Source organism: Argopecten irradians, chromosome 3, assembly GCF_041381155.1.
Source record: "Argopecten irradians isolate NY chromosome 3, Ai_NY, whole genome shotgun sequence".
Taxonomy (NCBI): Eukaryota; Metazoa; Mollusca; class Bivalvia; order Pectinida; family Pectinidae; genus Argopecten; species Argopecten irradians.
The window spans coordinates 54698758-54721063 of record NC_091136.1 but is presented as its reverse complement, the minus strand read 5'-3'; the positions used below and the strand labels follow the sequence as shown (position 1 = coordinate 54721063).

The 22306-nt window shown below is 34.6% G+C and overlaps 1 protein-coding gene and 2 long non-coding RNA genes across 3 annotated transcripts; 2 read left to right on the top strand and 1 right to left on the bottom strand.

Annotated features, from left to right (window-relative positions):
• Positions 1-69: 69 nt before the first annotated feature.
• LOC138319115 (uncharacterized) lies at positions 70-6414 on the top strand. Its single transcript, XR_011207957.1, has 3 exons — positions 70-383; positions 4716-4802; positions 6289-6414. It is a non-coding gene; the product is annotated as an uncharacterized lncRNA (long non-coding RNA).
• A 483-nt stretch (positions 6415-6897) lies between these two features.
• LOC138319111 (kinesin-like protein KIF6) lies at positions 6898-21102 on the top strand. The gene is made up of 21 exons (XM_069262040.1): positions 6898-7390; positions 7802-7911; positions 8580-8654; positions 8959-9001; positions 9624-9728; positions 9965-10074; positions 11832-11961; positions 13716-13834; positions 14099-14186; positions 14489-14632; positions 14764-14954; positions 15258-15363; positions 15586-15727; positions 16031-16243; positions 16448-16606; positions 17211-17261; positions 17539-17617; positions 17884-18019; positions 19503-19816; positions 20197-20303; positions 20444-21102. The coding sequence occupies exons 1-21, from the start codon at positions 7331-7333 to the stop codon at positions 20458-20460; spliced, it is 2499 nt and encodes an 832-aa protein (XP_069118141.1). The 5' UTR covers positions 6898-7330; the 3' UTR covers positions 20461-21102.
• Positions 20981-21708, bottom strand: LOC138319114 (uncharacterized). The gene is made up of 2 exons (XR_011207956.1): positions 21565-21708; positions 20981-21079 (listed from the first exon to the last, which is right to left on the bottom strand). It is a non-coding gene; the product is annotated as an uncharacterized lncRNA (long non-coding RNA).
• Between the last annotated feature and the right edge of the window lie 598 nt (positions 21709-22306).

The window sequence follows — 22306 nt, the reverse complement described above, 5'->3', positions numbered from 1 at the left end:
GTCACCACTAAACCTAATGTAACTGGTACAAGGAGACAGATTATAAGTACTTATCTCATAACTTACACAATTAATAAAGACTTTGCCTTTAGGATATCCACAACATGCTTTGTTCACATTTAATGATATTCTACTGTAACCGAATATCTCTGAGGAAAATTTCCTGCCTCTGAAGGAATTACAGCCGATTATCCACTACATGTGTATAATGTACACCAATTATAGCTTATATTACCACTTCAGGTTTTATATAAAACACGAGCTTGAAAAAGTAAAATTAAACTGGTTATCTACATGTGTGAGGCATTAGCCAGTAGCTAATCATAACAGATGACATCATAAAGAAGGCTAAATTCACTGGAAAGACCCACTGTTATTCAAAGGTTAGTATGACATAAGAAAGAAATAAAACCTTTATAGGCTTTTATACCATTGGGTCAGCAGTGGTGACCTACCATGACAAGGTATAACTGTGTAAAATTGCTACAATGACTTTAAGATAAAAAGATATGAATGTACCAAAGTCCTTTTTATAAATTTGGATGATAATGATAATAAATATGGAAATTACAGTCGAACCTGTCTATAAAGAGCATCCCAAGAGACCAAGAAAAAAATGTCTTTATATATAGCCAAGTGACCTTTATACACTGGGTAAATTGTGGTGAATTTGACCATTTGGGACCCCGAGAAAGTGATCTTATTACGTAAGCATGATCTTTATACAGAGGTGGTCGCATAGGCAATGGTATAATACATATACCTTGATACTTGGAAAATGAACAAATATATGGAGTATCACACAATGCTAAATTAGCAAATACATGAAAAAAGGATGATTAATTATCAAAACTTAAAGAGAATGCATGTATTAAACATCCTTGTGTCTGCACTCTATGAATCAGCCAATGCAGGTCCAAGGCTAGCTAAAAAGATGAAAATTTAGAAACTAATTATGTGGGCTGCAGCTGGTTCCCCAAAGATTAGTTTGCTTTTAAATTAAAGACATGCATGGGAGAGACCAAATCTGGAGAATATAATGTTCAGGCTCCTAGTTTAGTACATGTACTTGAAACCTTCTTTTCGTTTTGACATCTTCTTTACTAAATTCTTACAGTACACGTATCAATTGTCTACATCAATATCAAATTTCAGACCCTAACAGTGGAACTGAAAAATTCAATTTTCACATTCCAACTTACCTCAAATATTTTTAAATATCTGGTATTCTACTTCCAAATCAACCGACCAATCATTATCACCAGCATTTTACTAGCCGTATATACTTTGACCCATATAAATAATTATATGGTACCCCATAATATACATGTTTAGAAGTCTTGTTGGTGACACACTTGATGTGACAATGTATACCACCCCACTAGGCTACAGTAACAGGGTGGAGGATGTTTATGGTCATATTATCTACACTAAACAACAACATCACATTACAAGGCTTCACAATGACATTGGTGGATCAACCTAGCCATGATTTAACTCATCATCATGGTACAAACACATTGCATGGCCACACACAATTAACTAGCATGCTGGCAGTGCAATAAATACAATGTATATCATATACAATGTACAATGTATATCATATTGTGTGTGGCCATGCAATGTGTTATATATGTCATATACCCACAGAATACAGTCTATAAATTCGGCATATTTTCAATGCAATAGGTATTACTATGTAAAATGTCAACAGTCTATTTGTTTATACAAATATTTGAATAAATCGTCGAATGTAAGTATGGAAAAACTGCAAGTCACTGACAGATGTGTGCAAATAATGGGCTAAGCCATCAATCCAATTAATGGTTGATTTAGTATCTAATCATAGGGTGTGAACACAATAATGTGTCTAAAATAGCCACAAATAGTCAAACTGTCAATCAAATCACTATGAAGCGAGACATACCTGATTAGTACATACTGGGTCCTGACAGTAACAACTGAAAAAGTTCTCCCTGGGATAACAAATCAATACAGTCACACAACAGTTAGTGGTAGCGTCTTTTTACAATGTCTGACGATGGTATTTTTACCTGTGCCACATATATTTATGTAATTCCCAATGTTATTAGTAGATTCATATACATTTTGTATCTATATCTATTATCAATCAATATAAACTCATCGTCTACATATATGAAACTGTTGCCAAGTCGATGTCACCTGCATTCCAGCCCATACACAGTATATAAAGTACTTATAGATCATGCAACAGCTAACAGCCATCATCATCATAATCATTATCAGAAAAGTATTGTAGTTTTACCACCAAGTATACTTCTTTTACCATTGTATATATGACTCTAACCAAGCCAACCTACCGGGTAGACAGGAGTGTATAATGACACCTACCTCTCTGCGATTCCAGCAACTATTTACTAGTTATGGTTTGCTGACAGAAGCTCCGAGCGTGCAAGTCCTACCTTGCTCTAATTGTATAATGTATGCAAGAGATCAATAACCCTCATCATCAGCTAGTGTTACACAATAACACTTACAGTAAATGTTTTTTCAACTTGTCTTGTTTTTATAGATAAATTAATGGGAAATTAAGGCTGTCCCGTCACAAGTACCCAGGTACTATCAATTTCTTAATCAAAGCTGTCAATTCACCTATCACAAGAATACATAATGAGCAAATGAATCAAGGCAAAACAGGTGCCTCTTATTCATATCTAAAATTATTTTCTATCCCAAGATTTCAGGATATAAGGTACATTTCTTCATTGATACCCTCGTTGATCATCCAAACATACTAACATACTATTAACTCTAAATGTAAACGTTGAATATCATTAAACATTTACAAATAATAGGTATATTTTGTAAGAATCAGTTAATCAAACTTTCAATGTGTCTAAATATGCCTAATATTGCTGTTTTGCTTCGTTCTATATTTGCACGTATGCAGGTGCTTCAAAAATAAATGTCTAAAGTGGTCCCAATTTATCAGCAGATGGCTGCCTTCCAAAGAGGCCCCAAGTCAACAGTGCAACGAGTGCCTATTTCTTGCTCAAACCAAAAAGTGAATATCCTTAGGACACTTAAATCAATTTACAATATAACCGTGAACGTACTTCACTAGTAGGGTCTTGTCAGTGGAAAATGGGCAGGCACATGGAAATGAGATTTGAAAATCAATAGCAAGGTATTACTTGAATTTTATTTTCATTAAAGAGACTCCATCTTCTGTTTATCATTATCATAATAACTATGAACGACATTGATCGAAGTGCTAGAAGAAATACAAATGGCTTACAAACACACTGTATATTTTTACATACCAGGTACCCCTTATTTTTATGACAGCTAATGGTAAGATTGTACTATGGCTATAAACACCCTCACACCAAACAGAGTCCACTGACAATCAATGTCACCATCAGTTTTATGATCAACCACTACAATAAGCAACATAAAATTGAAAACAAGCATTTTAGAAAAAAATTAGCATGGTATATAAAATATAAAATTAACATATGTACAAAGGAATTCTTCAATATTTATACAGACAATCAGGTTTCCGACCTTCTGACCAGGCAGTGTGTACAAACTACATAAAACTGGCTTAAGAACACACATGTGTTAACATGACTGACTGGACACCTTGTTAACTATAGGTCAGACTAAGATCATATGTGAACCTGAGGAACACACAGGTGTTAACATGACTGACTGGACACCTTGTTAACTACAGGTCAGACTAAGATCATCTGTGTACCTGAGAACACACAGGTGTTAACATGACTGACTGGACACCTTGTTAACTATTTGTCAGACTAAGATCTTCTGTGTACCTGAGGAACACACAGGTGTTAACATGACTGACTGGACACCTTGTTAACTATAGGTCAGACTAAGATCATCTGTGTACCTGAGGAACACACAGGTGTTAACATGACTGACTAGACACCTTGTTAACTATAGGTCAGACTAAGATCATCTGTGTACCTGAGGAACACACAGGTGTTAACATGACTGACTGGACAGTGGACTCCTTGTTAGCTACAGGTAACTGACATAATGGCATAAACACAAATAACTGTCTAAAATAATAGACAGGACAGACTAATAACACCCAAAAATGACCATGTTTTCAATCTATAGCAACTTGTGACTGTCCATGATATGGGAATATACAGTATCACAAGTCTTTAATATTTACTGCTAACCACAGTTTCCCTTAAATCAATATTTATCTATTGTCTTAGCTGTTTGCAAAGATTAGTTTGAAAACTGAAATTAACTTATAAACCAATAAAGAAGATTTTAATATGTTTCAAAAGCTATGAAAAGGGTTAGTTAGATAGCATCTAATTCAAAGTATCTGTTATTTTTTATGCTTATAATTGATATCATATTTATCTATCCTTGTTTTACATCTCAATGCACCAAAACTTAGAAAAAAAAATATGTGTATATCAAATGAGTTAAAACTTAATTAATGAAAACTTTACTTTGAATAAAAAGGTTTTCCTTCAAATCTGTTGAGCATGGAATTTAAAAAGAATATGAAAAAAAAAACTGACACACAGATTTTTTCATAATTTTGTAAAATATAGATTTAAAAGAATTTAAATCAACATGGAATAATTAGTTTTTGTTGAAAAATTCCATAGTACATGTATTCAGAAGTCATTTTCCTTGTATTTCAGAAGTCATTTTCATTGTATTTGCCTGTATTTTAATTGTAGCTCCTGGATCAATCATAGGCAGAGAGCCATGACTCACAGTTGTTTTAAAATATACTGTAGCTGTGTGTTAACAGATCTGGTAATGAAGTGAGTTTTTTTTCCTTGTGTTTCTTGTTGATGTCAAAAACATGTGAGGCTTCCTTTTAAAGGAAAGGCACTAAAATAAAGCTTGCCTGTCATGAGTCGTGACAAGGCCACTGAAAAGGCCATATCCAAAAAAACCTCTTTTCAACACCAACAAAACAGATATACATTGTATATACACATACCCTGAGAAAAGCAGCTCAAACATAAATAGTTTTAGAGCTAAATCTTCTATCCCACATCTAGGTCAGCTCCGCATCTCTCACAGGAATGTCATGTACACAGGGTGGCTGGTAATCATATACTAGGTCCCAACACACATGCACACTTTGTATTTTATATCTCTCTATTCATGACAAAAAATCTCCAAATAATTTAACACTGACATCTATAGTAAAAGACACCTGACAGACATAGGATAACCTATATATAAACAATATAAGTGTGTATCATATATAAAAATAGTCTGTTCAAATACACCACAATTGGCCACAAGTATATAAGTACTTCATACAGGTGGTGGCAACTGAAGTGTGACCAATGCATGCATCAGTGACTTTCTGTGTCATTACATCAAACTGTCAATTGGGTAATAAATAGGAACACAGGTATGGCCAGTACACAGACATTATACACCTGTAAATGGTCCTAAATGTCCAGTGGGAAAGCCAGACAAGGGCTAATAGGGTGTTAGGATGACTAAATAGGGGTTAGGTACATGTTAATTTCACATAGTATGAGCTAATATAACTACTTAGGTGGGTGTGAACATCTTCATAGCAATGTGTGTACATCACACCAAATGTGGTCAGGAGGGCATACTACAGTATACCTGTACTAGTATAAACGTACTGCCTAGTATAATGTGGTAAACCATTAGCAATCCCTTAGTAATAGTCATCTATATATGCATTATAACCAAATTCATTCACCCATAGAAGTGCTGATCAATAAGAATAGAATGTAATTTCTACATACAACATAACTTTAAGAATCTGTTAGATTATATATAACAGATTATAAATTTTATTTTAAATAAACAAAACTATGAGAAATAATGTAAATTATACAAGCTGGTAGAAGTTTAATGGCGCTGCTCTTCAACATTCTGATCATTAAATTTCAATTTCAAGCTAATAATTTTCGCATTATCAAAATGTCAAGTCAATTTTCATGGATCCTAATTAATTAATTTCTTTCTGTATGGAAACATAAGTGTACTGTAAACTAGAGTAAATGAAAAACTGCTCACGGTAACAAATAGTCAGTAATTTGTATCAATTGATTACAAAATCGCAAATTACAATTGTATACCATTAACAATTGTCTAGTATTAAAATACTGTAAATTTAAAAAAAAATCCATCATAATGTCAGTTCTATAACTATTGATTTTTGTCTATATGATAGTAAAAACTTCTATTATATAATTCTTCATAATAGTTTATGCTCTATTAAGCTACCCTTATTTTTTTCTATTTTTTTTTCAGCACCTTGTGCACTTATTGTGTCAAATACGGTAATGTATTACTATTTTAATTTATGTGTTTTAATCACCAATTTCACATTTTGATTAATGTATTTTTATTTTAAGTTGAATATTATAGGTAAAAGGCAATACATATTATAATAATGCACATCCAAGGATATCACCACGACTGTATTTCACCTTATTATATTTCACCTTATTAATATTAAATGCAATGTATACTGATTTGTCCTATAATGCATGATTATAATAAATCATAACCAAAAACTAGTCTACCTCCAATATTATTTTTTATCAAATTATAATACGGTATATATATGCAATCGAACCTCCCTGTTCATACATAAACGCTCGCATGAATCATTAATTTATACTGCATCCAACCACTTGTCAGCTGCTGTAGCAAAATACACATTGTGATACCATGAACAGTGATGAAAAGAAAATCATTACAGACGAACAAAACTTACCATTGATCGAACTGGAAACATATGCTTATCAGTATGAAATGATAGAGAGGAAAATATAAAATTGTCGTTATAAGTAAAATATTGACTGATTAATGATGCGTGTGATTATCTCGGCACTCGCCGGAATATAATGAAATGAGATATGTTACCTGTCTCTATTTGTGTCCTTCCAATCATAACATTCACATCAAACCATATGTGAAGGATAATTTACAGCATGTATAATTCACTCGAGAAGAAACCGGCGGGTTTCGTCATTTCAACATCCGTGGACACTCAAAGAAAGGAGCACCTGTAACCATTATTTCTGCCGTCTGTCACTTTCATGCATTACATTAGTTCTCGGGTTTTATCCTCGTTGAAAGCCAAAAGCCAAAATGGTTTCGAAAGCATGCTCTCTTCCGAGAGACGCTTAAAGTTTTAACAGAACAGCCGCAGTTCTTTTCAAACAGTCAGATGACTGTGATCTGATAAAATCTGACCAATGAAAACACTGAATGCGTTTTGTTTAACAATGGCGATCATCACATTGGAATCTTGTTTGTTATTGGAGAGACATGTGTGATAAATAACATGGTTAAGCACACAATTCAGATATTTGCTCGAGTTAAACCTACTCGCTCAAAAGCAGGAGTAAGTTGTACAAATTTGTGATAATGATCCTTTTTATTTGAGTACATGGTTTTGAGAAAAAAAATTCTAATAGGCCTTACTAAGAGTCAGAGTGTTGCATATCTGTTAGATAGAAGGATCTTGACTATCCGATTAATTAAATATTGTGTTGGAGAGCGATATTTACCCGCCACTGACTCAAAATTTAGCGGATCCCTTGTGCAAAGTGTATTCAACATTATACAGAAAACCTAGTTTATACATTTGTAGGTACATAAATGACAGTATTTTTATCTAGAAATTTTCATTTACTTTCATATCAGTGATTGATTCTATCCTGATAATCCCATCAACATAACTTCAAACTGTAATATTAAAAAATGTGCTGCGAATGAGCTAGAAAGTGTAATGTTTATGATCCTTATGTATTAGTTGTATGAATTGGATGAAGATGACGAAGGACAACCAAGACTGACATTTACAGTTCCTCGTGATTTAGCAGATGGCTTTATCAATAACAAGAAAGAAAATTACAAATTTAGGTGAAGTATTGGTTTCGTAGTACTTAAATTGGTATTCTAGAATTATAAAAATCTGGTTTTTCAAAACCCCAACATTATAACAATGAGGTTAAACAAGACAAGACATTTTTGAAATATTTGATCATGTATAATTAATCTTCCAATATTCAGACCACTGGAAAAAAGACTTTGCTTTGACAGTCTTTAAATTGGCTTATAGAAATCACATAACAGACTTATCAAAATCCAAAGAAGATAGAGGGCTTGGCATCCTCAATACTCCAGGGGTTCCAATCACTTAGGATCTCTACACCCTTGGACTATCTCAAGTAAAACTGAATGCAGCTCAGAGGAAAAAATCTGAACCATTCACAAGCCACCAGTAATTTCCTTTGAAGACTACAGAGAGAGCGACATCCAACTTCAAATCCACACCGTCAACCACAGTATACCTTTATACAGCTCTTTTGATGTTCATCAAAGGACTAAATTACCTGTTCTGTTGCCTCTAGTGTTACTATGAGATAGTCCAGGGATGTAGAGTTCGTAAGTGACCGAATCCCCTAGAGTATCAAGGATGAGGGCACGACAAAAGATTACGAAGTCATATGTGTGTACATGTATATATTTATATTTGAAATTTAAAATCCCTTGAAAATTGCTTTAAAATTTGTCTTTTTATATTACAGATTTAAACAAGTTTTTGACCAAACTTCGAAGCAAGATGATATATTTCAAGCAGTTTCCAAACCAGTTGTAGACAAGTAACTAATTTATTCCTTGTATAAGATGTGTGGGATAGGAAGTTGTTGAAATGCTCTACCTGTCTAGCTGTAGAGAATTGCTATTAACTAATCACATCAGTAGAATTCCTTCTTTTTGCAATAATTTAGTTTAAGTTAAACACTCGCTGTTATGGCGATGTAGTGATATTTATTTTATAAACTCTGAATCTTATCACCTTGAAGAAGTGTACAATTAATTACTGGTAAGATCCTATAATTTAGTTTTAAGTATTTTATTGGTCAATTCAACAGTAGAATGCATATATTTGTTTTTGTGTTTCAGTGTGTTATCAGGTTTCAATGGAACCATATTTGCCTATGGACAGGTAAGACAATTGATAGGTAAAATTTACTTGGTATATACAATGTGATACAATGAAAATAAACAGATGTATGTGTAGATACATTGTATATACATTTATATGTAACTGATCCAGACTGGGTCAGCCTCATCAGTTACCATACAAAGATCAGGATAACTGAGTTTGGAGGATCACTGGTTCAAATCCTGGCCTGGGTGTTGGTTTTCTGGTGTCATTGGCCAAACTTTGTTTAAATAGAGAAGAAGGCTGGACACTGAGATACCTGAATCTAGGTTGTGCTGGGTATTCTAAGGACTATGCACCTAGTCTATGTCAATCATTAGTGGACAGAGGTAGCACAATCCATAGAGAATCTTTGTATGTATAGAGTTCAGAGTTTGAATCAGATTTCACAGACAGATAATACAGGTAGGTATATGAGACATGTAATTAAGTGAGATCAACATGAAATCAATGACAGACATCCAAGATAGCATTGTAGACAGGCAATGCATGTAATATTTACATGAATAGACAGGTATCAAGTGTACACAAATAAGACATTGTAAAATAACTTTATGTGGTAGATTTACATTGACTCAATTTTGTCAGGTATTGAAATAAGAATTGTTGTTGTCTATTACAGACAGGAAGTGGTAAGACATTTACCATCACAGGTGGGGCTGAGAGGTACACGGACAGAGGTATCATACCCAGATCTATATCCTACCTGTATGAACAGTTTGAAAAGGTGAGCATGGTTTCACACGTAATGAGGGATCTATTTCCTCAGTCATTACTGTTACCTGTAGAAAACACTTTTGATAATATGATAATAAGATGTGTTCTGAACAGAATTTGAAATTATATTTCATTTATGTTATATTTGACATGTTGTAATTTTGGCATGACACTGAAAGAACAAATGATTTGTATTTTTGACAGGAAACTGATCATGAAAGAACATATGATTTGTATTTTTGACAGGACACTGAAAGAACATATGATTTACACATTTCTTACCTGGAAATCTACAATGATAGTGGATTTGATCTGCTTGATCCAAAGCATGAGGCCTCAAAGTTGGAAGATTTACCGTGAGTATAAAAGACTATCACCTAAGATTAAAAAAGCATTTCAAAATTATAATTGTATAAAATATACTATAACTTATTTTCATTTGCAATTAGAACATGTGAAACTAAACGCTGCTAAATTATTTAATTTAATCATATAAGTATAGTATCACATGAAAAGTGTTAAGGTGTAAAACTGAGAAATTAATCCATTGTGAAATTAGTTGGTTTACGTTTCAATTCTCATAACATCAGGATCATCGTGAATTAATTGTTGATGTGATACAGTGTTATACTTATTTAGTTCTACACATAAAATGACATCTAAACACTTACTGTCAAAATACAACAGGTGTTGGGTGTGTCACTGATGTAATCGCTCAATTTCTGGCTCAGTAGGTCACACAGCAGGTGTATGATACTGTGAGGTACCCACCGCCATAAGTAACAGGGCCTCTCATAGGCTATCGCGGGACATATGTTACCTTGCTCTGCGGTTTACCTTAGTCCGATAGTGTTGCATTAGCCCTGATGTGATCCACATTCAGGCTGATACAAATACATTTCTCAGATAATACCCATATGTAAACGTATTGTACTAACAAAGTCAATTTTAAAATAACAAATCAGCCGATTATAATGTTTTGTCTGTTATAAGTGGTAAAATCCTAGGCAAACACAACACACACATAATTATGTTCAAATACACTGCCATGCTTGATTTACTGGAAACCGTGATGAAATGAAACAATCACAAGGTAAAAAGTCAACAAACTCAGAATAAACATTGTTAAACTTAGCAATACCAGTATCATATGGGTTTTACCCTAAATAATTTTTCAAACTCAAGTTGAAAAATCTGTCAAATCATCTTTTGTAGTATAAAAAAATTGTGTGTAGATTATTCCAAATATGGTAATGAGAAGCATGATGGCGGCCAAGTGAACGGTGTCAGAGATGCAAGTTGAAATGTGCTTACAAACACAATTTAGACATGAAAGGTTGGTAAAAGGATAATCAGTTAATTTAGAAATGATGGATATTGTTGAATTTAATTGCAAATTTACTTGACACATGTGAATTGTTTCATTTTCATCGCTGGATATTTTGCAACACTACAGTCAATTGGACAGAATCATAGCTCTGACGATGACCATCTGTCAGAAATCCTCCGTCTGTTGTTCAGAACTATGTTGTTGTAGCCAGGTGTTATATACCACCCCTGGTAAATATCATCTCCGGATTTAATGTAGTGGAATACATATTTTGACTCATGAGACACGGATTACAGAAAAACCCTAGCTAACGTCCGGCTAACATACAATTTTACTGAATCAACCGCTATCACAGAAATCAAAGATTTATTTCTTCCTAATCTGTTGGAGAGATATGTGGATATGTGTAAATTTATTTACTATGGAAAAGACTGTTGTGACTGAGACTTATATAGAGGTGATATTTTAGATAATACCGATTAAAAAGATATGGCAGTGTTGTATTTTCTGAATTTCCTGTCTCGTGATGAAAGATTGTTCTATTGGAGCTATCCCAACCAATCATAGCTGAGATTACATACTTCAATTATCTAATTGCTGTATCGGGTTGCTCACCTATCACGGTAGCTAATGAGTATCTACATCAGTTGATAGGTCACGGCCGATACCAACACTTGTTGTATTTTGTCAGTAATTCTTCTTGCTTTTATTTGTTGAGCAAAAAATGCACAAAAAATCAGTCTTGTAAGATTTCATGTAAAATGAAATTTTATCCTGTTGTAGGAAAGTGGGTCTGATGGAAGACTCTGACCAGAACATTCATCTGAAAAATCTGTCAGTACATCCCGCCAGTTCTGAAGAGGAAGCTCTGAACCTGCTCTTCCTAGGGGATACCAACAGGATGATAGCAGAGGTAGGGGCCACAGTATTACAGGAAGCATTACTGAGTAGTCACTAAAACAGGGACTTCAATCTGTAGCCAAACTTTATAGAGATCCTGTCATGAGGCAATTAAAAAGGGAATTTAGGTGTTGATATTTGTGTTTGTCCTAGTAGTCTATTTTATACACTTAGCATTACTGATTAATCTGATGTATTGAATAGATTAGTTACAAAGTGTTGTTTTCATTACAATGTGCATTCAAATGTAATCATTGAATAGAAGAATTGAGATATTTATCAACTAAGAGTCTGAGTAAAACTAAGTAGTAAATTTTTAGGTCACCTGAGATGAAGTCTCAAGTGACCTATTCTAATCGCCTTTTATCCGTTGTCCGTCGTATGTCTGTAAACAATTTACATTTTCGACTTCTTCTCAAAAATTGCGGAAGCAATTTCAATGAAATTTTGCACAAACCTTCTAAGGCATAAGGCCAATCAAAATTGTGAATTAGATGGTCCCCACCCCCATGGGGCTATGGGAGGGGCCAAAAGGGGTAAAATTTACTAAAATTTCAAAAATCTTCTTCTCTACTCAAAGATGTGGTAGAATCAAATACTCTTCATAGATAGAAAGGTCTTAAGGTCCTTTACAAAAATTGTGAATTATATGACCCTGGGGTCTCTGGTTTCTACCTGGGGAGTGGGTTAAGTTTACAATTGTTTATATAGGGAAAACACATTTTTGAGCATTATATGGTCATTTGTAATAGGAAATGAGTCAAATGTTGTCAGAATTATCAGTATGAGATGGTCATTAAATCCTATTAACAAATTTTCTATGACTGACCCCCAGGGGCCTTAGGGGCAGGGTCAAAAGGGGTCAAATAGGCTAAAACTTCAAAAATCTTCTTCTGAAATTCTGGAACTGGTAGAATCAAATACTTTTGATAGATAGAAAGGTCTTAAGGTTCTTTACAAATATTGTGAATTGTATGATCCTGGGGTCTCATGTTTTACCCTGGGGAGGCGGTCAAGTTTACTATATTATATATAGGGAAAACACATTTATGAAAATGTTTTGCTCAATTTTCATTGGAAATGAGTCAAACTTGGTTAGAATTATTACCCTGAGATAGCATTTTAACATCATATCCATATTGGTCGTAGCTGACCCCCTAGGGGCAGAGGGGCTGGGCCAAAAAAGGTCAAATAGGCTAAAACTTCATAAAACTTCTTCAAAAATTCTGGAAATGGTAGAATCAAATACTCTTTATAGATCGAAAGGTTTTAAGGCGTTTCAAAAAATTGTTAATGTTATGACCCTGGGGTCTCACTTTCCCCTGGGGAGGGGGTCAAGTTTACTTTAGTTAGGAAAAACACATTTATGATCATTATTTGCTCAATTTTCAGAGGAAATGAGTCAAACTTGATTAGAATTATTAGCCTGAGATATAGTATTTTAACATCCATATCGGTCCTCGATGACCCCCTGGGGGACCAGAAGGGTGGAACCAAATAGGGTCAAAATGACTAAAATTTCAAAAAATTCTTCTTCTAAGTTCAAAGGTTTAATGGAAGCAAATACTCTTCATAGACTAAAAAGTCAAATTTATAAAATATCACTGACCAAATTCAAGGCGCAGTATATAGTGTTTATTTGTTTTTTATTTGTTTCATTATTTGTTTCTTTATATATTCAAACTCAGCTGACCGTTAAGGCCCATGGGCCTCTTGTTAGAGAATAAAAATTCCAATGATGCTAAGACTGAAAATTTTGATTACTAGACACCTATGAATCAAGCATCCACACGATCACACTGTATCTTCACCATCCATGTGACATCGAGGGAAACTGGCTCAGCGACGATCCGCAGAGCAAAACTCCATCTGGTGGATCTGGCTGGGTAAGATCCATTACTCTGTCAGGATTAAAAGAACCTCTTTTGTATACACTTAATATTTATTCATTATTTTTAATTCACGCATAGTTAATGTTCACTTAAATTCTTTTTTTGCATTTTTGAAAATCAATTACCGGGTAATTGGATAAATAGATTCATTATACTCTGTCTCTATAGAAATTTTATGCAGACTGAATTAATGTAAAATATGTTTCCAACAGATCAATGATAGCTGATGTTGACCATTGAATTGTTTTTTTACCCCAGGTCTGAGAGAGTTGGTAAGAGTGGAGTTGGTGGAACACTTCTGACTGAGGCCAAATATATCAATCTATCTCTACACTTCCTGGAGCAGGTGAGATGTTTTACCTTACTTGATCTAGAAGGGGATATAATTACCCTCCTTTGCCTAGAACATGTGAGATTTATAGAAACAAATACACCCTTCCCAAATGAAATATTTAATCATTGATATATTTAATTTCATAAGCAAGCCTTCTTTGTCTTTGTTTAAGTAAGCTAACTCTATCAGTGTACATTGATATTGTTTTATTGATGAAATTTTGTTCTGCATCTTATAATGAAATCTGAATTTTTGTGAAGAAATATGCATGGGATTGCTTTGCTATAATGGTCTGGTTTCATGATTTTTTCTAGGTGATCATAGCCTTGTCTGATAAGAGCAGACAGCACATTCCTTACAGAAACTCCATGATGACATCTGTGCTCCGAGACAGTCTGGGAGGAAATTGTATGACCACGATGATAGCTACATGTTCTATAGAGAAACGTAACCTAGATGTAAGTATGGATTTACACACAAGATGGAAATCTGAAACATATGTTGTTGAATTTGTGTTCCTTCTATTATGAACAATTTATTTGATATTTTTTCATTGAATTTTTTTTAACTTATTGTCATTCGGTTCCAGGAATCCATATCCACTTGCCGATTTGCTCAAAGAGTTGCCATGATAAAGAATGATGTTATGGTCAACGAAGAGCTTGATCCAAAGCTAATGATTCAGAAACTTAAACGTGAGATTCAGCAGCTGAAGGAGGAACTTGCCATGGCAACAGGAGAGCAACGGACTGATGATCTCACAGATGAGGATCTACAGAGGTACCAACAACTGTAGTTGTATACAAAAATAAAGAGCAAAAAAGTACAGCTGCAATATGATTAACTAGTACATGTACATGCAAATAAATACCAAATGAAAGAAATTGTAGTGCAGCTGCAAGATTTATGTATATAATGTACTTTGTATTGATCGTTTGTTTACTATGTTTTAGTGATGTAGTGATAAAAGAGGTACATATGAATTCATATTTCAAGGTTTTGTATTTGATTTTATGACTGAAACCTTTAAGGTTTGCTGTCATTGTGAAGTATGGCGGTGCTTACCATATTTGTCTACTGTAGGTGTCAGGAGGCGGTGGAGCAGTACCTGGAGGACACAGATCCAGACGGCATTCTCAGTATAGGGGCAGACATGAGGAAGATCCAGACCTGCTTCCGTATCCTTAAGGTAACCTTTTCATCATAATTAAACTGTGTCTTCACTGATTCAGACTTCTGCAGATGAAATAAAAACTTAGATGACTAAGGTATTACTTTAACTTGAATTTGACATACAGGTTTACAGAAGTGTTGTGATATATGACTATGAGTTGTTTTGATAGAAGCAAGTTTTAGGAAGAGACCATTGATAACAGAACACTAGTATATGTGTCATTGTTTGTTTTGACAGAAACATGTTTTGGAGAAACCGGCAGTAACTGAGGTGATTCGGTCTCCTCACCCTGAGGCCCCGCCTCCTGACACTGGGCCATACAGTGATGCTGAGAACAGTAAGCTGAAGGACCTCGTGCAGCAGAGAGACAATGAAATCAGTATCCTTGGTCATCAAATACTTAGTTTACTAATGTTTCCTTCAAAATTCACTTAAAAAGGCATAATTTGGAATTTTCCCATTTCTATCGAAAGCTTAGCATCAATTTTATAATTACACGGTGTAGACCATACATGTTTGTTAGCTCAGAGTGAAATGTTGACTTTACATTGGCCACCATTGTAATTTTCTTTTCTATTAACTAGCCTGGGTTATAATGGATCAATGAAAATATCCAGACTGTGTGGTCTTATTTGCACTAACTGAATTTAATTTAAATCAAGTTTCCTTGACCAGTCAAAAGACATTCTTGTTAATATGTTAAAGAAAGAGAAAAAGCGTGCATCCAATGCAGAATCGGAACTGACCAATATGGGCAAGTTTGCAGTGAGAACCTCATCCGCAGCAGACGATGCACCCAGCTACAACAATGTGGCAATGAGTCGTGAGTCCACAGGGTCACGCAGCAGGCCAAATAGTTCTCGCCGCCGGGAGGAACAGGCTAAACATAAAATATGTGAGTGTTACTTACTAAAGAAGTAAAAAATGGGTGGATTGCTTAATTAAGTTTCAAAGTAACTTAGTAAGACAGGTTCAAACTACTGTTAAGTTACTAAAAAAGTGACTTAATAGTAATGATCTAATTTATTTTTCTATGTAAAACTTCAAGCATTACAACATATTTTTTTTGGTACATTACACATTGCATTATGTTTTCCAGTGGGAGATATGTCTAAAGGAAGACAGGAAGCGTTTGAGATATTCCGGCGAGATTACCCACAGAAAGAGACGATAGAGCAGAATAAGGTTCATCTAAAACAACATTACGCAGAGGCTAAAAGTTTAGGAGAAAAAGTCAACAAAACACGCAAAAAAATAAGTAAGTCTTAAGTTAAAGTGAACAAGTAAATTATGGAATTTATTTTCCCGGCTTTCTTTAATCAAAGGCCCATAACTCAGTCGAATAGGGTCCAAACAAAGTCTTGATCGATCTTGGCTAAGACATTTGAGACATTTAGCCAATTTTCGAGAAAATATGGTAATATTTGCAAGAGTTATTAAACGGAAACAGCTGAAAATGCTGTTTCTTGTTAATCAAAGGCCCACCAAATAGTGTCCTATGAAAGTGCCGATCGAACTTGGCCAAGGCCCCGAGAAATTTAACCATGTTACCAAGTTTTTGCAGACAGACGGACAGACCCAAATATATCCCCCATTTCGGTGTATCACCCTTTTCAGTAAAAACAGGGGATAAAAATGTATGTAGATGTACTCTTATCCTATGTGGATTAGAGTATAGTATGGTTGTATCCATATGTGAAAGAGGTTACACTTGATAAAAATGAAATCTGTGTTTGGTATACATACCTGGTATGTAATATGTTTTAAAGCATGACTGTTAACAATCATAAACTGATTACAGTACATGCAGTTAAGCTGTTTTCATTGAGATGTTTTCTGTAACCTTTATCCTTCTTTGGTAGATCATTTAAAAGGCCAGATAGAACAACACAGGATGCAGCTGGCTATGCAAGGTAAACATTTTATTACTGCATGTTGTTATTGGACATTGATTATTTCAGAGCCAATTAACTCTTTTCTACAGACAGAAAATGTTCAAAGTTTTGTTTGTGAGATCAATAGTCACAGAATCCTGCAGGGGATAATTTAACATTGTAAATTTGCTGTTCATTAAAGCAAACTGTAATTCATGTTATTTAAGTAAAAAGGGAATAAATATTGGAAAGTGTTTGGAGCTCACCTATGTAGAGCTGAATCTAACAGTTTGTTTGTTTGTTTTGGTCTGTGTAGGCTTGGTTGATCCAAACAACCCAGAACCAGACGAGGAGGAACAGGAGCTGAGGGCCGATATGGAGGAGGAAAAGGACAGGTAGGGATACAATTCTCAAACCTGGAAATTTAACTTTTGAATGCTGTCATACAATGTATAGATGACAGTGTATTCCTTAGATTTCAATATTGTCATGGTGTCGTATGAATTCATTTTCAGTGTAAATGCAGTGTCTAGTAAGAGTTATCATTATCTGATGAATCTTCAGTTTAATCTTCAGAGTAGCCAGATCTCTCTTTATAAACTCATAAGCAATCACATGAATAGAATGACAAACATTTTTGTACTTGTGTACATTGTTTCAGCTATAAACAGTCTTTTAATCGGTTGAAGACACTAAAAACTGAGATAGAACACCTACAACACTTACTAGAGAAATCCAAAGTAAAGCTGATGAAGGACTTTGAGATGTGGTGGGCGGAGCAAGCTCTCGTATCGCAGGTAAACAGTTGTAAACTTTTGAGACAAAACAAGTTCTTCTGCCTCTAAGTTTAAAGTTTTAGATTGAATTGAATTTATTGAATGAATAATTTATTTTATTTGATAAGTGGCATTTGCAAAAGGTGCAAATATCATAAAAGATATAAGATAGTCTATTCATCTTAGATGTTTGTTTGTTTGATTAATTGAAGTCTTATTAACAGCCAGGGTCATATAAGGACAGCATCTTAGATGTTTGTTTGTTTGATTAATTTAGGTCTTATTAACAGCCAGGTCATATAAGGACGGCATCTTAGATGTTTGTTTGTTTGATTAATTTAAGTCTTATTAACAGCCAGGGTCATATAAGGACGGCATCTTAGATGTTTGTTTGTTTGATTAATTTAGGTCTTATTAACAGCCAGGTCATATAAGGACGGCATCTTAGATGTTTGTTTGTTTGATTAATTTAAGTCTTATTAACAGCCAGGTCATATAAGGACGGCATCTTAGATGTTTGTTTATTTGATTAATTTAAGTCTTATTAGGGTCATATAAGGACGGCATCTTAGATGTTTGTTTGTTTTGATTATTAAGTCTTATTAGGGTCATTAAGGACGGCATCTTAGATGTTTGTTTTGTTTGATTAATTTAAGTCTTATTAACAGCCAGGGTCATATAAGGACGGCATCTTAGATGTTTGTTTGTTTGATTAATTTAAGTCTTATTAACAGCCAGGGTCATATAAGGACGGCATCTTAGATGTTTGTTTGTTTGATTAATTTAAGTCTTATTAACAGCCAGGGTCATATAAGGACGGCATCTTAGATGTTTGTTTGTTTGATTAATTTAAGTCCTATTAACAGCCAGGGTCATATAAGGACGGCATCTTAGATGTTTGTTTGTTTGATTAATTTAAGTCCTATTAACAGCCAGGGTCATATAAGGACGGCATCTTAGATGTTTGTTTGTTTGATTAATTTAAGTCTTATTAACAGCCAGGGTCATATAAGGACGGCATCTTAGATGTTTGTTTGTTTGATTAGTTTAAGTCCTATTAACAGCCAGGGTCATATAAGGACGGCATCTTAGAAGTTTGTTTGTTTGTTTGAGTAATTTAAGTCCTATTAGGGTCATATAAGGACGGCATCTTAGATGTTTGTTTGTTTGATTAATTTAAGTCCTATTAACAGCCAGGGTCATATAAGGACGGCATCTTAGATGTCATGGCTAAAGGTGGCAGTATTGCTGATAAGGTAGCAAGTGTTAATTATCAAAAGGGCTTTGTGGAGGATGCTATGATATCATAAAAAACCAAGTTACAGCTTGTAGGCGAAGAAAGCCATCAGAAACTTTATCATAAAATAGTTTTAAGACTTAAGGCAAATTTTCATATAATCCATGATTTGTAAATTAAAGTCAAACTTTTAGCTCATTCTAGACAAACAACAAGACAGCTTCATGTTCTTAAGCCAGATTCATCACATTCTTTACTGTGTTGTAGAACGCTCAGTCTGCAGGTGGCAGCATGAAGTCAGCATGGAGGACACCGACCCCTAAACAGTCTAGGAAGGCCCCGCCCCCGGACCTAGTATCCCCTGGCAACTCTACCCTGTCCCAGTCTTCCTCTGCCTCTAGTTTATACCAGTCCGCTGCCCACTCGTTACCTCAACAGTCCTACCATCCTGCCTCTCACTCCCAACCTCCACAGGTCGGCCATCACAGACAGAAAGTCGCTACTCAGCTCTCTAGCTTCTATTCACAACCACCATCCCAACCTCAACCTCCAGTGGAAAAGAACGGATATAGGCTTCCCAGGTAACTAAACCTACAGCACATGTACAGTGTGACTAGAAGTCATGATGATGTTGTGAAGTGTTAGCTGGAAAAGGAATTTATGGCATTTTGATTATATATTAATCCACCCACTCACTCATCAAAATTAGAAATTCTTTGAAAATTATTGCAATATTTTGATGAAACATAGCATGCATGTCGATGACAATTTTATCGGGGTTGACCTATTTTTAGGTAATAAATCTAGTTAATCATTGTTTACACCTATGCATAAATTAGTGCAATTCCAAATATACACAATGCATTTTGAAATGTCTTGGCCTTTAGACAAATCAATGAATGTAGAATGCGTTTCCCCTTTTGAACTGGATTTCTCTAATTAATCACTTTATCCTACCCAGGTCGGCGGGGAATGAACCGAAGGCGGGGATACCACTAACAGGGGATTCTAAAGCTGATGCTGATATTATGGCCTTTGTCAAAGCTCGCCAGAACATACTAAAACAGGGTAAGCTGTGCCTAATTTGGTTATGAAGCATTTTGAATTGTACTTTCTTGGTATTATAAAGTGTTTTTATCTTAAACTAAATTTTCATTAGATGTCTTTTGATTTAAAAGTCTATGAATGGTTCTTTATTTGTGTTTCAGCCAATGGAAACAGATGACACTAACCTCAGTGATGTGTGGCTGCTCTCTATTGTAACTCCTCCTGTCCATACACACCATTTTCTTGTATTCATGAGGCGAATCATCCTGATACTGTTCCAGTATTTGCCAGTCCTGACTGTTCAATTACTGTTCCAGTATTTGCCAGTCCTGACTGTTCCATTACTGTTCCAGTATTTGTCAGTCCTGACTGTTTCATTACTGTTCCAGTATTTGCCAGTCCTGACTATTCCATTACTGTTCCCAGACATGTTAACCTTTGGTGAGCAAAAAGAGGTAGATTTTTGAATCAAAAGCGGTAGCATTATAGCGGCATTTTTCGCGACGCATCAGAGATATATAAATATCATTAAAACCCAGCTAGTAAAGTTTCCTTTGTTGTATATGACCATTATATTACATAATGGACACCTAGGAGTCCATTATGTAACTCACTGTCCATTATTATAGGGCCCCTGTCCATTATTCTCCAAAATAATGGACAGTCTATTTTGAACAAAGGAAAAAAAAACGCTGCTGTATGGAAAACTAAACATGTTTATTTGACTATCCAAAATTTTACATTTAAGTTCACTCCTCCATCGAAATTATTACTTCCCCTTCCTAGCTGTTACTGTTCTGAAAATAAAAAAAAAACATAATTAGATTCTTGCATTATTATTTGTTACATCTTTTTAAAACTTGTAATTGACGAGGAATAGGAACTCTAGATTCTTGACTGAGGTGGGATAATATGCAGTCTTTTAGATCAGATATCTCACAACCCTTATAACATATAATCTGATGATTATGGTTAAACATAATATACTTTAAGAGCGAAACCTGTCTAATCTGACACCTGCTTTCCCTATCCTATCTGTAACTGTTCCGTATTCAACAATACTGAATAGCAACAATAGTATACAACAGTATCTGACTTTCCTACACCCTGAATAATCTGACCAAACACCCACGTGGTGTCGGATTAGACAGGTTTCATTGTATTCCAGTGCAATGCTATCATAGCAATCAGATATGGGTTTTTTTTTATCATATCTATAACATGCGTATGGTAGATTTTTTTTAGGAAAAACAGTTATGTTTAAATTGTAGCGAAAACTCACCTTGCTTGTATGTATTTGATGTAAAGTTAGACAATGCACCTGTCCTTGTGCGAATAAATAGGTCACTTCAAACAGGCAAACAATCTGAATCACAGCTGCGTACATCCCTACATGTAAATGATGGCCGAGTAAGGAAAATATCACTATCCGGCATGTTCAAAAACACTGTTGTACCTCCAAAGGTGTAAAACTAAATGACTGTGCATGCATCTCAACATTGTTAGTCCATTATTTGTCACAGGTGAGTGAACACCTGTGCAATTCCTGAAATGGGATGTCCCATTTCTCAAACAGGGTACGCAAGGCAGTGAGTAGTGGTATGATGGGTTTTAAGTAGGATAAATTCCTCAAACTGTCCACTATTAGAGAGAATGGATTGTACCTCGCCCTGCGGGCTCGGTACTATCCATTCTCTCTAATAATGGACAGGTTTTCGGAAATTATCCATTACATAATATGCAAAATAATTACAAAAACATATTTTGTTAAATTATAATTTAACTTTATCTATCACCATAGGCCTTGCATTGGTGGCTCATTTTGTATTTTTTAAATGTTAATTAAGGCTTAAATTACATTTAGAAGATGAAAAATGCCAATAAATACATTGTATACTTCTATTTCAATGCTATTTATCACATTTTTTTTATTATACATTTTGGCTATTTGCTTGGTTTTTTTTCACTTTTTTTTTTTTTTTTAATACATACTGGAGTCATTTTCTTTTGATTTATGCAAGAAA